This window comes from Xiphias gladius, chromosome 2 (assembly GCF_016859285.1).
Source record: "Xiphias gladius isolate SHS-SW01 ecotype Sanya breed wild chromosome 2, ASM1685928v1, whole genome shotgun sequence".
NCBI classification, from domain to species: domain Eukaryota; kingdom Metazoa; phylum Chordata; class Actinopteri; order Istiophoriformes; family Xiphiidae; genus Xiphias; species Xiphias gladius.
The window spans coordinates 20,028,268-20,044,829 of record NC_053401.1 but is presented as its reverse complement, the minus strand read 5'-3'; the positions used below and the strand labels follow the sequence as shown (position 1 = coordinate 20,044,829).

At 40.8% G+C, this 16,562-nt stretch overlaps 1 protein-coding gene across 2 annotated transcripts in view; it reads left to right on the top strand.

Annotated features, from left to right (window-relative positions):
* braf (B-Raf proto-oncogene, serine/threonine kinase) overlaps positions 1-1,654 on the top strand; it is a 29,434-nt gene extending 27,780 nt beyond the window's left edge. For both annotated transcript variants that reach the window (XM_040141180.1, XM_040141188.1), the window contains one exon: positions 1,382-1,654. In XM_040141180.1, the coding sequence (XP_039997114.1) occupies positions 1,382-1,404 (23 nt within the window). In that variant the 3' untranslated portion in view covers positions 1,405-1,654. The remainder of the gene's footprint in view (positions 1-1,381) is intronic.
* The last annotated feature ends 14,908 nt before the right edge of the window (positions 1,655-16,562 follow it).

Below are 16,562 nucleotides of genomic sequence, written 5' to 3'. Positions count from 1 at the left end.
GTATCTGCCTCTAAAACAGGAAGATGGTTCCACAGTAGAGGAGCCCGATGACTGAAGGCTCTGCCTACTTTTGCAGAATCTAGAAACTATATATTGGCCTATTATATATCGGTATCGATGTATGTGATGTCGTATAAGCGCCAATATTAAAACATTTTTTTAATAGAATATAATGCAGAAAAAGATGCCTGGGGTAATTAAGAAATAATGAAAATACATAAATAGACCTCAAACAATCTCAAACAATGAATGTAATCATGAATGTAAATACAGAGGGTTTACCACAAGGTGCAAACCACTGGTAACACTAAAGAACAGAGAGGCCAGATTAGACTTTGCCATCATCTAACAAACCCTGCCCAGCTCTGGAACAAGATTCTTAAAACAGATGAAACCAAGATTAACTTGTACCAGAATGATGGGAAGAGAAGAGTATGGAGAAGGAAAGGAACGGCTCATGATCCAAAGCCACCACATCATCTGTCAAACATGGTGGAGGTAGTGTTATGGCGTGGGCATGTATGGCTGCCAATGGAACTGGGTCACTGGTGTTTATTGATGATGTGACTGCTGATAGAAGCAGCAGGATGAATTCTGAAGTGCATAGGGCTACAATCATCATATAACGCATCAGATTCAGCCAATTGCTCCAAAACTGATAGGACAGTTCTTCACAGTACAGATGGATAATGACTCAAAACATACTGCCAAAGCAACACAGGAGCTTCTCAAGGCAAAGAACTGGAATATTCTTAATGGCTAAATCAGTCAGCTGAATACAGCCCAATTGAGCATGTTTTTCACTTACTGAAGACCAAACTGAGGGCAGAAAGACTCACAAACAAGCAGCAACTGAAGGCAGCTGCATTAAAGGCCTGACGAAGCATCTCAAGGGAGGAAACTCAGCATCCGGTGATGTCCATGGGTTCCAGACCTCAGCCAGTCAATGACTGCAAAGGATTTCTATCCACGTACTAAAAATAATCCTACTATTTATGTTAGTTTGTCCAATTATTTTTGAGCCTCCCAAAATGAGGGACTATGTATATGAATGGCTTTAATTCCTAAACAGTTAATGCAACATTTTTGTTAAACCCCTTGAATTAAAGCTGAAAGTCTTCACTTCAGTCACATCTTGATTCATTGGTTTCAAATCTATTGTTGTGGTGAACATAGGCAAAATTTACGAATATTGTGTCACTGTCCAAATACTTATGACCTAACTGTAAATTTCCACCTCCAGTGGCTTAACTTGAACTGGTTGAGGTAATCTGTAATGAGAAGATACCAACAGCTAACAGCTAAACCTGATAATTAACATTACTGTGGCTGCTGCAACAGTGCTCACACACTCATTTTCTCCATATCTATTATTTTTCAGGGGAGTTTTCGGCATTTAAGTAAGTGCTGCAGATCCCACCAGTCCATCCCTCGTCACTTCTCAAAAGTCTCGTGTCCCTGCGGTGGATTCATTCATTTCTGAAAAAAAAAAAAAGAAAAAAAATTAGTCTCAAAGAATGGGCTGTTTTCTTCCTCTATCAACCTGAAGAAGGCAGCCTCACTGGAGGCAACAAAAAGCTGTCCAGCAGGCAAACCGCCACAGCAACAGACAAAACTGAATTAGGAAGAAAGAAAAGCAAAAAAAAAAAAAAAAGCAACTTGAATGACACAAAAAAAAAAAAAAAAAAAAAAAAAATCCTTACCAAAACAGTTTTCTTGCCTGCTGGAGGGAAAAGATGAAGGCAAAAGGAATTTGAGACGGAGGTGAAACTTCAGGGGAAGTCGAGGCTTTGGGTGCCGCTCATCCTGTCGTTTCCTATGCGGGTGAGGAGGGAGGCTGGCTTATCAGCTGGGCCGCCGAACTGCACTTTGAGTGACGGCAGAACGGGGCCTGTGGAAGGAGAAGCAGCCTCCCGCCTGCTGGTTGAGACGGAGGGTCGGGTGTTAGCCTGTTCACGAGAAGAGCTGGAGGTCACTCAGCAAGGGTTAATCCTGAAGGAAGATGACTTGAAAGACAGATCTATTTTTACTTTTTCATTTGTTTCTCATGTTTCAGATTTTAGCTAGCAGTTGCTAGGAATGATGAGCTTTTTTGTCCTTTGTTTCTTTTGAAGAGATGGTAGCTATTTTAGAAGAAAGCTTTCCTCCCGGTCAGGCAGCACGGGCCTTTGTTGTTGTTGTTTTTTTCTTTTTCTTTTTTTTTTTGAGGGGGGGGCTTAATGCTGACCAAATTCTGCAAAATACTGTATTTTGCCCTCTTCATTGCCTCCAACAAATTTGACACCAGTGATGAAATGGCAACAGCTCTTTATGTATGGAAAGATTTTGGATGTGAAAGCAGGAGTAGTGGTACTTTCCGTAGATTTGCAGTAGAAAAGTCCAGAGCCTGCACTGTTTTGCCATCAACAGTAGCTGTTCGTCGGGAGGAAAAATGTTAATTTGTTTGGTGACGGAAGCTACGTCAGAGGGATTTCTCATTCCCTTTAAGGAACCTGGTCTAAGCTAACATATTATTTGTTGATTAGTGAGCTTTAGAGGTGCTGGTTATTTCTCCCGAGACGCTCTACCTTTTCAAATGACTTCATGTTTATGTGAAAGCAGGAGTAGCGGTTCTTTGTGTAGCTTTCCGATGGAAAACTCTGGAGCCTGACGTTTTTGGCCGACCACAGGAGCTGTTCAGAGGGAGGAAAAATGCAGATTTGTTTGACGGGATGGAAACAACAAGAGGTGTTTTAAAGAGCCTGGTCGAAGCCAAGCTGCTGCCCAGGGCGTATGCTGAGCTAAGGAATGTGTACAGTACTTGTGGCTCCTCTAAGCTTCAGAGTTGCTACACAGCATCTTTGCAACAGAGCTTTTCATTTGCTTCTGACGCTTTTCCACAAAACCCAACCTCAAATTTTTTTTTTTTTTTTTTTGGACACCAAATACATGTCGTGTCGTTTTTCTTTGTTTTGTTTTTTTGTTTTGATCATGTGGCTTTTATATTGCACTCAACATAAAATGGGGACCTTACTTGTTGTAGCTGCTGACTAATGGGCTGCAGCGTAATCTGCTGAAAGGACCAGTGATCTTCAGGAGAGTTTTGTTAGTCTTGAAAACGTCCGAAAATGTTCTTTCAATCACACCTTTTACCTTTCTACACACATGCACCTGTACTTTTTTCATTCCAGCGTGTGTTAAGGGTTGTAGGTGTAACAAGTTCTTTTTATTTTGTTATTGTCATTGTTTGCCTTTTTCTGTACAGGCAGGCCTGCAGATATTTACTTATTTATGTGAATCTTTTCTTTTTTTGATGCTATCAGTCTTTCTTTTGATGCTTGTTTTAGTCTTTGTGACTCGTGTACTTGCACTTTGTAGAGATGGATCGAAGCAAATGAGCGACTTGCCTTGACTTTTTTTTATTTTTATTGAAGAATAAATTTTGACATGCAGAGCTGATGACCCAAAATCCACCTAATGCATGAGTCATCTGCAGGGGCTGAAGTGTGAATATTTTTCTGGGAAGGCTCAGTTGTCGTCCAAGGACTGTCTTTGATAAAGCCTCCAGGAGCTGAGTATGTCACCATACCTAGTGTGACGGGAGCTGAGAAAATGAGACTGCTGGCTTGATAAATGGATGTTTTGGAGGTAGAGCACACAGTTGAAACATCCATCCAAACACCGACAAACTGGTTCTTCACATTCATCACGGATCATGTATGTCTTTCTCTCATAAACATCGTGAACTAACCCCCAGGCATCCCTCTTCCAACAGCAGTGTTGTTACACATCTTTTCGCCTACCTTTTTATGGAACAGGCCAACATGTTAGGAAATACACTTCCTTGTCATCTTACCCATCAGTCCCAACTTTGCACGTCTGCGATGGAGATAGGGCTGCAACAAGTTTAGCCTAGCTCTGCACAAAGAGTGGAAGTCGGGGAGGGGGGGTGACTGCAAGCCCTGACCCAGGCCAGTTTTACTACTTGTCACAGTCCTGGATCGCCACCTCCTGTAATTTGGACATCTTAGTCACTGAGCAGCTCATGAATTGTGATACAGGAAGCATACTGAAAAAAGGAACTGGTAGGACATTTTTGTAGCAACTTACAAGGTGGGAAAAACCACGTCAGGTAGGTGCAATCACATTACCCAGGTTAAGAGAGCGGACAGAAGAATTTCCCAAAGTGTGATTAAAATTTGTAGAGTAACCAAACCCAAATCTGTGTGAAGCCTGATATCTACTGGTGTAAGCGAGGTACTTAATTTCCACCAGCTATTGGGTGGTCTGTAATCCCAGGTGATGTCATTCAGTAGAGTGCCGGTGTACTTTGATTTGGTTTTGCAGCGTGCTGCGACTTGGATCTTATCTTCTATTCTCTAGTTCTGGTCAACATTCCTGGCATTGTACCCACCAAGTTAAAGGGCAGGGCTGTCAATTTTTATTATGAAAGGTTGAAATACTGTACATAGGAATTAAATATTCTGTAATTCTATAATATATCTGAAATGATCTGGATAAACACAACAGACTGTGCCTTGTACTCCAGCTGGGGCAATTAATAAAATGTCCTGTCGGTCTGGCCATTGGGAAACCAGGCTATTGTTCTCTTTGCTTTTCTCAAAATAGAGAAAACAAGCGAGCTGCAACTGTGCTGTGAATAAACATCACACAAAATAAAATCCAAGAATAAAATGAGTGCAAGCATTTTGGATTGGAAACCACAGATGTATACACCTCAAACAAAGAACTTGATTTTTTATTTATTTTTTTTACTTTTATTTTGAACTGACAGAAAAGCAGAGAAAGAGTCTGATGGTGTGGAGACACCAGCAGTCAGATGATGACAGGTTTGAAACAAACCTCCAGGTTACTCAATACGTTTTTAGAAGAAAAAAAGTGGAATGGTAAAATTAAAACCTCTATTACAGTCTACAGTAAAACCTGCTGTCCAAACACAGTTGGTGGCTAGCTGGGGAACATAGTGGAGCATTTAGCGGTTAAAGAGCCAGATATTTTTCTCACGAGTTGGTAGAGACCAAAACAGAACTAAAAGAGAGAGAGGAAAATTTAACATTCATCTGGTGACCAGAGACACAACTTTAAATGAATGCTAATGTTGCTATGTATGTGCTGCATCTGTAAATATTTAACATGTTAGCCATAACACCTATCACCTAGCACCAAAGACCAGCCAATAGCAGACCGCCAGCTCAGTATGAAGTTTCACCAGTAGATCTTAAGCAAGGAAGGGCTCCACAGAGTTTGGTTTGTACTACTCTTCTATAGTAGTATAGTCTATTAGATGTGACATATCCTCTGATGATAACCACCTCAACGATTTGAACCTTTTCAGGTTGTGAAGGAGACTTTGAGTCATTAAAGGAATAACTACCGAGAACTTCTTGGTTTTGACATTCCAAAGTTTTGAAGATAAGGAAGATACTCTGGCGTCAGTAAAAGATACTAGCCCAATAATACCGGTACCTGTGGAAGAGGAGGATGAGATAACGTGGGAAGGAAAGGGTTCTGATTGAAATCATGAAGTTCTACAAACAAACTCAGAATTCTGACTAGATTATTAGAATTAGATTATTGTCTGGATTATTAGAACTCTGAAATGAACGGTTTTATTCCCCAAATGAAGTCAGGGTTCTGACGCAACCCACGGATGTTACAGTTTCCAAGATACACATCTGAAATCACTGGACCACCAGGGGCCCTTGAGCTCAGAGCTCTGTTGGCTCCCAGAATCTTAAGAATAAGAATTGAAATTTAAATAGTAAATTCAGACTTGACTATAAATTCTAACTTCCCTCATTTCATGTCTTGTTCATGTGTCCCAGCATGAACGGCACAAAAGGTGGGCTTCAGCTGGAAGGGTTGCCAGCCTAACACACAGTCTCACAAGCACATTCACACAAAGGGGTTCAGGGTCTGTGGCCTGTGACAGAAATCTGCAGAGAACATGGACATTTCACACAGGAAGGCTTCAGACAGTTTTTGATTGTCTTGATTTTGAGATATATGTGATTTCTACCTTCAACCCAATACAATGGAGGTAGATAGAAATAGTAGATAGTTAGATAGGTAGATAGTTTGTGGTGTTCACAGCATAGAACGTATCCCACATGTTCCTCTGGATAATCGGCACACTTCATTGCAAACACTTATAATTGAATATATTTTTTACCAAGTAAATAGTCCCAGTGAAAATGCTGACAGTGTGTTCTGTGGAATATCCAGATTAAGGCTGTATGATAAACGGAATTTAGCCATTTATCCGTCACTGTCAATCTTACTGACTGAAATGTGCTTGAGAAAGTTTTAAATATCATTTTTTAGAGCAACTAACTTCAGCAACACTTTGAGCAACTAAATTCCGTCCGTTGTATTGGGGTGGAGGCGGGCATCTCGAAGACAGTTACCTCCAAATTTAAACCAAAGCTGTCTGCATGGAGAAATGCCACCAGAGGTTGTTGGCAGAACGGTCTCCACTCCAAAGCCCACTTGCTTGCTCTGATGTTTCTGACTGTATCTCATGGTCTTCTTCAGCACGTTGACCTTACACAGTTGATATTACAGATCTTCATACTTTTGATCATTCGGAACATTTCAAGCACTTCCTGTTCATGTTGGCTTAAATTTTGAGCATGGCCGCTCATTCTTGACCTTGGAAAGAGCAACTGACAAACAATCTCAACTCAAGGTTTTCTTACTTGCTTGTTCTAGAACTTTTGAGCTGTGAAGAATTCATTGTCAAAGTCAACTTTTAAGCCCACACAGATTCGAAGTGCTAGAGGTACTCCGATCATCATGGGAGGTTGAAACAGACACCAGCCGATGAAGACCATGTGATACGGACCAGAGCGAACGACTAAGTGGACCTTGAGTTAAGATTGTTTTGTGAACTAATATTTCCCAGGTCGAGAATGAACTGTCAGCCTCACTAGAAGTAGCGTGCGGCTCCAGTCCTCTTCCATAGGCATCAGTATCATCCATCAGAAAGCTGAATTTGCAGATAGTTGCAGTTGTCTGCTGCGCTGGGATCTGCTGTTTCACATTTTCAGATTGCTCATTGTTAACATGAGAGGATCTGAGGAAGTAAACAGCAATTTCTTTAAGAGTGCTGTATTTATTTTCCTTATAGAGCTTTGTTTTCTATGAGAATATTATCACAGATGTATACCTGCTAAACCTTCCCAGAATCTACAGGAGGAAACGCTGAGCTCTGTCACTCAGGCTCTCCTCTCCAACACCCTCTTCTCTTCCTCTTAACGCACAACTTTGTGTTCAACCCTCCTCTATTCTCATTTCCCTCTTTCTTCTGGAACATTCCCCCTCTCTCCTCCTTGCCTGCACCTTAAACCCAACAATTCCTTTCAACTGAGAACTATCATGAAAAACTTTATGGAGATTTGTTTTGTTTTGTTTTTGTTTTGTTTCACCTGTAAATAGTTGTACAAAGGAAATACTGTCAGTTTGCTAGGAGGCATGGAGACTACAAATGTAACAAATTATAAAATGTTCAAAATAAAGAGACAAAGATTAAAAAGACATTTTGATAGGCAGACTTCTGAGAAAAACGGTTGAGTGTAAAAATATTTAAGGCTGTATCATAAGAAGAAAAAGCTTAATGTATTTGTTGTGAATATGAAAAACTGATATATTAAAGAAGTGCATGAAAACTGTAGCTTGGTTTATGTGTTGGAGTCGTGTTTTGGCGTCATGTTCCACTGACTTACGTCCACATGGTGGCAGCATCTACTTCCACAATGTGCCCAGAAATATCGGCTGCTGTAAGGAGCCGAACACTCTCACTCTCAAATTAGGTTTTTAGGTTTTTCTGTGATTTTTCCGTTTTTTTCCAAAGTCCGTCAGAGTTTTGTTCCAGAGAGTTGTTGCCATTGTCTTGTGTTCTACAGCTACTACATGTCTTAACAATTAGTTTATTAATTATAAAACCATATATGTCACGCATTCGACTCTGCAGAAAATAAAAAAAATGTGATCTTTTAACTCTTTTAATAGCACTGATGTAGCGATGTATCACATGTCATCAGTCAGGCTCAATGTAAATGCCAACAGTTTGTGTAGTATTAATATTTATGGGCACAAACATCATTTTAAAAAAAAAACAACTAAAATACACAATGGAAAAACTCAAATTAATAAAATTATGGAAAATAATCATTATTAAAATAAAATGAATTGATGAATGTAAGTGTATGATGATAATAGAAAAAAAATACAGAAAAAAACAAAAGAATGAGCATGAGCCAGAGCCGAGACTGTATTACCAAGCAGGCAACTGTTCCCTAAAGGCCCCAAGTTCAATTTGTGACAATTGGTTGTACATAGTTTGATTAATTACATATTTGCTTAGGAATGGTCAATGCCAAGGCACAACGTCTGCCCAGCTCTGCTCCTCTGTTTTGTCTATGATGACATTGAACAGACCAAAGCGGCTGCTGATGGGTCAGAAACAGGCCCAGTGGGGCAATAAACAGGGGCAATTAGATGATCCGACAGGTTGCCTCCAATGAATGTGAGCTCTCTGCTGCCAGCTGACTGACTGACTGAACAATGATTCATCCTTCAGGGACCACAATTATCCACTGACTCAACCGGGATCCACTAATAGGGTAAGAAGTTTTCTCCACGGTGTTTCAGGGCCTGAGAACATAAACAGTGTCTGCATTTATTTTCCTTAGAAAGCTTTATGGTTTTGAAAATGCTGTTCCAGAGCTATAAAACTTATCTGAAAGCAGTTCTTCACTGATGCTGCAGGAGTCACCGAGGAGCTGCAGTACAACTCTGACTGACTGTAATGCGCACACACACACACACACACACACACAAAGATACACTCACATACGTACTTATCAGATCACTCGGAAAACTTGGCTTGCAACTGAAAATGCGATCCAGGAGAAATTAATTTCACGTCATGTCAAATTCATTCGTCTGAATTAAATACTTGTCAAACAGAAGTTACTACTTAGGAAAGAGTGTAAGTGAGTTCATCAGTGGCTGTGCTGGGATCACATCGCACGCACACACACACACACACACACACACACACACACACACACACACACACACACACACACACACACACACACACACACACACACACACACAACAAGGCAGTTTGACTCATGCAGCTTAGTAGATAAGCAGCTTAGCAGATAAGAACACTCAACCCTGTCTCCTAGAAATTACGTTTAGATATAACTAAACAGCAAATATGTTTTGTAGGAAATGCAACCGCTGGCTGAATTATAGTATGTTCCGAGGCAATGTGTTTTTGAAAGAATGAATAAGGCGCTACATGTATTAACAGGAGCGGAGTCACCAGGAGGTGGTGGGGATGGAAGAAAGGTGTACAAAGCACACGCTTGTCACACCAGAGACTGGGGTTCACGTCCACAGATGTATGTAAACACCTTGTGTCTGAAGTCGGTGTGAATTTTTTCTTATTAAAAACCACAACATGGTCTTTCCCAGACCTTAACCACATCCTATGAGAGTCTAAACAGAACCACAACCATGCTGCAGTCAGTACAAGTGGATATTGTGCCGCAAGATCAGATATTCTGGTGGGAAACAAATATGTTGCCTGTGAACATTTTTTGTTAGGTTCAGTATCAACATATTTTCAACTTGCCAAATATGTAAATTAACAAGATATCCTCATTGTGTTGATGCTAAACGTAATACAGTCGCCTTTATGTTTTCCACAAAAAGTATTTGCTAAAGAATTTCTAGGAGACAGGGCTGAATCACCAATATCATACTATAGATTCTGTACAGTAGCTTCAGGAAGTATTCAGATCACTTCACTTTTTGTACACTTTATTGTGTTGTAGATTATAGATCTTAAATGGATAAAATTGACATTTTTTTAAATAAAAATCAGAAACTGAAATCTGTCATTTACAGAAGTATTCAAACTGTTAATTCACTTCTTTGTAGAAGCCACTTTGACAGCAGTTACAGCTTCAGTTCTTCATGGTTAAGTCTCTACAAGCTTTGCACACCTGGATTTGGGCAGTTAATCCCATTCTTCAGACTGGATGGGAAGCATCTGTGAACTGCCATCTTCAGGTCTGTCCACAGATCTTATAGGGGTCTTAAGTCTGGGCTTTGGCTGGGCCACTCAAGGACCGGGTAACGCGCACCTTGGAACAGGTTTTTTTTCGAGGATCTCTCTTTATTTGTCTGCATTCATCCTTCCTGTCCCTGCCACTGAGAAGCGTGATGCTGCCACCACCATGCTTCACTGTAGGGATGGTACCTGCCAGGTGATGAGCTGTGCCTGGTGTTCACCAGACGTAGATTTTGGATTGCCGCCCAAAGGATTCATTTTAAATTTTCATATGTCTCTTACTACCAAAAAGGCCTGATGTGATGTAGTGCTGCTGAGATGATCGTCCTTCTGGCAGTTTCTCCCATCTCTGCAGGGGACTTCCTAGCTCTATTAGGCCTCGATTATACTCCCTTACGGAGGCGCACAGGGACAGCTGGGTACACCATTTTCTAGTCTGCTTGGAGTCCGCTTGGTGCAGACCGTGGCCAGTCGGTGCCCATGTCTGTGCAGTCACAACATATTGGACATTACACGGACGTCTGCACAGAGCCTCGCATACGCACTCTTGATGACCCTAGCAGACCATTGCGGATGGGAATAGTATCACAGTAGCCTTAGAGTGACTGTTGGATTCTTCTTCAGCTCCCTGACCAAGGCCCTTCCTGCTTGGTTACAAAGCTTGGCAGGACGGCCAACTCTAGGTAGAGTCCCGGTGGTTCCTTCCATTTCACAATTATTGAGGCCACTTGCGCCTGGGAGGAATCAAATCTTTACCAACGTTTTAATATTCTTGCCTTGATCTATGTCTCACCAAAATTTTATTGCGGGGGTCTACAGAGAGTTTCTTTGACTTCATGGCTTCGTTTTTTGTCTTTAAATAAACTATGCCCAATCCACTCAATGTGCCACAGGTGGACTCCAATAAGGTTCCAGACACATCTTAAGGATAATTAAAGCAAACAGGATGCACCTGATCACAGTTTGGAGTGCCACAGCAGAGGATCTGAATACTTCTGTAAATAAGAGATTTCAGGTTTGGATTTTTAATAAATTTGCCAAAATTTCTAAAAACCTGTTTTCACTTTGTCATTATGAGTTACCATGTTTAGATTGATGGGCAGAAATTTCAAATTAAGTCTACAGCACAACACATGAAGTGTGTAAAAAGTGAAAGGGTCTGAATTCTTTCAGAGGGATCTGTATGCAATGTACGGGGACAGATGGAGGTGCAGAGCATCAAACTATGTCCTGACTCTATCTCAATTTTCCAGCGTCACTCAGACTGTCTACACCTCTGAAATATGATAATGCACACCATTAAACATATTTATAGCCCTTCATAAAATCACAGAGACCACCTGTCTCTCATGTCATATGTCCCATTTATCACCACTGTGGTTACAATATGGATACCTTTATTTATATGACAGTATGTAATAGTTATAAGATACTAATCCTCCCACACAGTGCAGCAGCATGAAAAATCTGTCTGGAAAATATGGAAGGGGGAAAGTGAATGAATCAGCCTCTGCCTTCCCTCATCTACAGTGGAGCAGCTCACAAGCTAGCAGCACAAGGCTGTGGAGGAAGAGGACAGTTCTCAGTGTAACCAAAGGAGTGAAGGAATGAAGGGCAGGACAACGAAGACAAAGAGCTCACTTGATTTCGTTCATGAAGCTGCACTCATGCCTGATTCCGTTTTACAAATCTCAAGCATTATGGAACCGGGTGTATGTGCAAAAGCCCCGTTTCCACTCCTGCAGTTCACCGTAAGTTTTTCCGATTGTGTCGAATCACCGGGGGGCTCCAACAGCAGTCATTATGCATTAACATTATGCACGGCGGTGGCTATTTATAGTGCCTGTACCACTAATTTATCACACACAGCTGTAAACCATCATCGAGGTGGTAACTCAATAAGCATTATTAAGCATCAGAAAGACAATCAGTGATCAATTTACTGTGCTCATATTCACCCACCGAGCAGTTTATTAGGAACACCTTTGCACCTGCTTATTCATAGATAGATCGATAGACACTTTATTGTTATTTCCATGCAACAGAGTTGGTTGTAATATTTTGGTAATTAATTGATACAGCATGGTAGCTCAGTTCCAGAGCAAAAGACAAACATACAGACACCGCAAGTACTGTATGTTGTAAAGGAGACTTCCACACAGTTGTTAATCTAGGGCACGATCCCCAACTGACATACCACCTTTATGTTACTGAAACTGTCCTGGAAAATTATTTCTCGAAAAGAGTGGGAACCCTGAGGCGGTTAAAGGGTAGGTTGACAATTTGATCAGGTGCCGATATGTACATTGAAACCAGTTTTGCTCGCTGTAGGTGTTCGTACTGGCCATTAAAATATCCCCTTCTGATTTGCTTCCATTGGTAGTGATAGGGGACAAAATTCACAGTCTTCCTTTCATGCAAAAATGTATTATAGAGTTCATCTTAAGTATTTATCAGGCTTTGGTTGAATAAATCAAGTCGAGTCTTTTTAGTATAAAATTCCATCTTTGTTTTTCCTCGAACAGTGTTTCTATGTTGAGCTGCAGTGGAAGGATATTAACAAAAAGACATTTTGTACTAACAGACTTCAACTTTGCAAGACACCCACTTGATTTGTCTGACTCAGGCGGCTGAGGCCTCACATAAGCCTCCGATCAACTTTGGAATACCTTTTTGCACAGAACGAGGACCGTATATTTTGTGTTGGAAAGGAAACCAGGCTCATGCATCCCAGTTCCAACAATGACTTGAGATTTTTCAAACAGAATCATGCGGGTTATAAATATCACAAAAAATAAAGCATATATATATTTTTGTCTGTGTGTGTATACAGAAGGTATGACTTTGGTGTCCAAAGTGGCAGCTAGCACCCGGCAAAGGTAGAAAACTGTTGTATCCAATATTGTTAAATGAAATGTGTGTAGTGTATGTTTACTTTCTCAGATGATGATTCATTTGTACTATCTCAAGGTTATTAAAGAAATCCCCACTTTTGGTATCATTGCAGTGCTACTTCCTTCTTTACAAATTCCTTTTAAGTAAAGTTGCAGTAAAATCACATCAAACCCTGCTAACTGAACTGAATTAGTGGAGAAAATCCTCATCTGTGAAATCCTGTAAGGACTGTCTAAATACACTGAGTCAGGTTGTGTGTTCACCACATCATTCTCACCCCCTGTCTCTACTGTAAACACCTTCTTTCTGCGTTCTTCTGCTTTTCTCTTCTCTTCGTTTCCTGCAGCAAACTTCGCATCTAATCCGGCCAACTCTCTCCCTCTTTTGTGTCTCCACCAATTATTTATGCAACAGCATCTCTCCATCCTTCATCAGCTATTCCATCCACAGAATATGCTTGCTGCCCGGGCCTTCAGGCGTTGCCTCTCCTGAGTGATTTATTGTCTTTCCAGGCTTTTTTGAATGCTCCCAGCTCCTCCATCTGCCTCTCACCCCTCTGACAACAGAGAGGAGGAAACTTCCACCACTTGGACGTCACTGCGCTGTTCACTCTCCTGACATCCACAGATCCGTACAGTCTGCGGGGCTGGCTGGTGCTTGAAGGCTTTCTGCCATGTGCTCTGGCAGCAGGAATCGGGGTTTGACAGATACAAGTTTCTGAAGACTGACAAGGTTTTTGTACAAAAGCTACAAGAGTTTTTTTTCTGACCACAGAGCTGTTACATGGTGGAAGTGAGCTTTCAGTCAATCAGGCAATGCTAAAATTCTCCTTTGACAACCAGACTTATGATTTTTTTTAAGTATTTGTAACTTTTTAAAGAAAAACAAGTCAGATAAGGAAGTGACACAAGTTTGATTTCTTTGTCCAGCACAGGCCTGTACCACGATTAGAGAGGCAAAACACAAAACCTGGAGGCAGAATGAAACACTCAGCCTGTATCATAAGTGACCTTTTCCAGACAGTGGACCAATATATAACCACTGTTGGACCCATTCATGTCTGACAGTTGCTAAAAAAAAGATTGCAAACCAGGTGTTGGGCTGAGTTTATTTGTGGTAAGTGTTTACGTCTCTCAACACAACCAATTGGACTCCTGAAGGCCAACCCACACTGAGGACCCCACGCACACAAGAAAATAGACCCGTGCCAGACCTGCGTCCAACCCTGGTTGAGAAGACCCCCCGTCGTGACCCTCCCCTCGACCAGGGTTGGACACGGGTCAGACGCTGCCCAGGAATGGAAGGAGAGAGAGCGAGGACAGAGGGGTGAAACTTGAACGTAACTTTTACCTGGTAAATCATACCATAAAATTGAACGTAGCTCTCAGGTTTGTCAGTGAAATGCTTGAACCTACACTACAGACTGGAGCCTCTGCTGACAGCGACAAGCAGGGTGACAGCTATCTTATGTATGGGTCCAACGTGGGTTGAATTTTTGTTGAGTTGACCCATGTCAGGCCTGTTTTTCCAGCCTAAAAAAACAATTCTGTGTATCATAATTCAGAGACTGATGTGCGAGATATTAACTATTTGTACCTCTGAATTATTAATTATGGCAGAAAAGAATTAGAGTGAAACACCACCATAGGCTACTCCATCCTCCGTGATAACTGCTATCACATCTTGTTGTAATATTTCTGACTTTCAGATACCAGTATTAAAATGGATCTGTCCATTAAATTAAATGACGTAGTTATTCACGACACAATATGAATATATAGCCTCATTCACTCAGGTATACAATATATAATATATGCTAGTCTCATCCATTGTGTGTGTGTGTTAGTTGGCTGTGGGTATAATTCTATTCATCTCTATCGATGTTAATATAGATAACAATTCCTGAGTGTGTACAACTTTCATAAACATAAGTTCTTGAAATTACAGTTAAATCTAAATGCATATTGTTGTGTGTTGGTGTCATGAAGACGGAAATTAGCAAAACACACTCTAATGACATCTAGTGACTTTTTCTTTCAGGCTTTAACAAATTCTCATCGAAAACAAGTTTTGCAACACTGGTCGGAACAATGCTAAAATTCTGAAAGTGACAATGCTAACATGCTGATGCTAAGCAGGCATAAGGTTTACCGTGGCCACCATCTTAGTATAATGAGGTGGCATGCTAACATGGCTAACTAGCACTAAACACAAAGTAGAGCTGAGGCTGATGGGAATGTCATTAGTTTTGCCAGTATTAATGACGATTGCGCTAGTTGAAGGGTCGGAGGATCACCAAAATTACTGTAATTCATCCTATGGGGAACATGAATATCTGTACCAAATTTTTTTGCATCCACCCAGCTCTTGTTGAGCCATTCACTGAAACTATAAACTATAAGACCTCATGGTGGTGCTAGAAGACAAGTCAGAGAATCAGCAAAGGATTCATTTTCTGGGCAACATGGATGTCTGTACCAAATGTGTTGGACTGACTATCTGACGCTGCTATCTCTGTAGCCACGCAGAAATGTGCAGGCCTGGGTTGAGAAATGTCGTTTTTCATAATTGTTTTCAAATAAGTTGAAATTGAAATTTATTTCGGCCTATAAGTTTATTACACAGACAATTAGGGGAGAAAAACACAATAAAACATGCAGTTACGACCAAGAAAACCATGGCTAAAGATATGTGTTAGTTGCATCACTACACAGTTTGTGATTTTTAAATCAAAATATGCCTTGAAAACTATTATATGCCCAACTCGTGCCATACTTGTGTCATGCAGTGGATGATGTGGGGATGACACGGGACATCAGATTTGGTATAAAAGGTTCTGACACTGGTTAGCCCCATGCTGGAGAATATAATCAGCTACGGAAAGTAACTAATTGAAGTACTTTACGGAACTCCAATTTTTACATTACTTGAGTATTTTTTATTTCATGTTATTTTTGATGTGCTACATTTATTTTACAGCCATGTTTACATATTACTTTTAATATTTAAATTTTGTATTTAAAAAAATTAAGTTTATGAAATACAGTCAAGTATCATTATTAAAGATTAAAGTAGTGGTTTCCAACATTTTTTCTGTGTGACCCGTTACAGAAACCAGGGTCTGGTTGGGCTCCTTGTCATGTTTCCGATGTTTGTGGGTTGCTAACAGTTGCATTTGCCCTCTAAACTTATCACATTATTTTTACGTTGCTGTATTGGTACTTTTACTCCAGTTAAAGATCTAAGTGTATCTTCCGCCACTGGGAACGTTGGTTGAACAGTGACAAACCACAGGCAGAACCAAAGTGAAAGGCTGACAGGACCAGGGGGCGTTGACGAAGCTAATGGCAAACGTCTTTGGGGGTTTGACTGAGCAGAGAGACAGAGCTCATGTTCTACGAGTTACACTAGTTAAAACTGCTGTACTGACTTCACTTAAAAAGCTGTGTAGATTTTCCACAACTCACGTGGCCAGATGATCTCCCACAGTGCTGACGGAAATTCTGCTCCGCTACATGTTAAATCATATATTCCCACAGCAGAGTTAACACCTTGGATATAAGTGCTTTGTTACAGA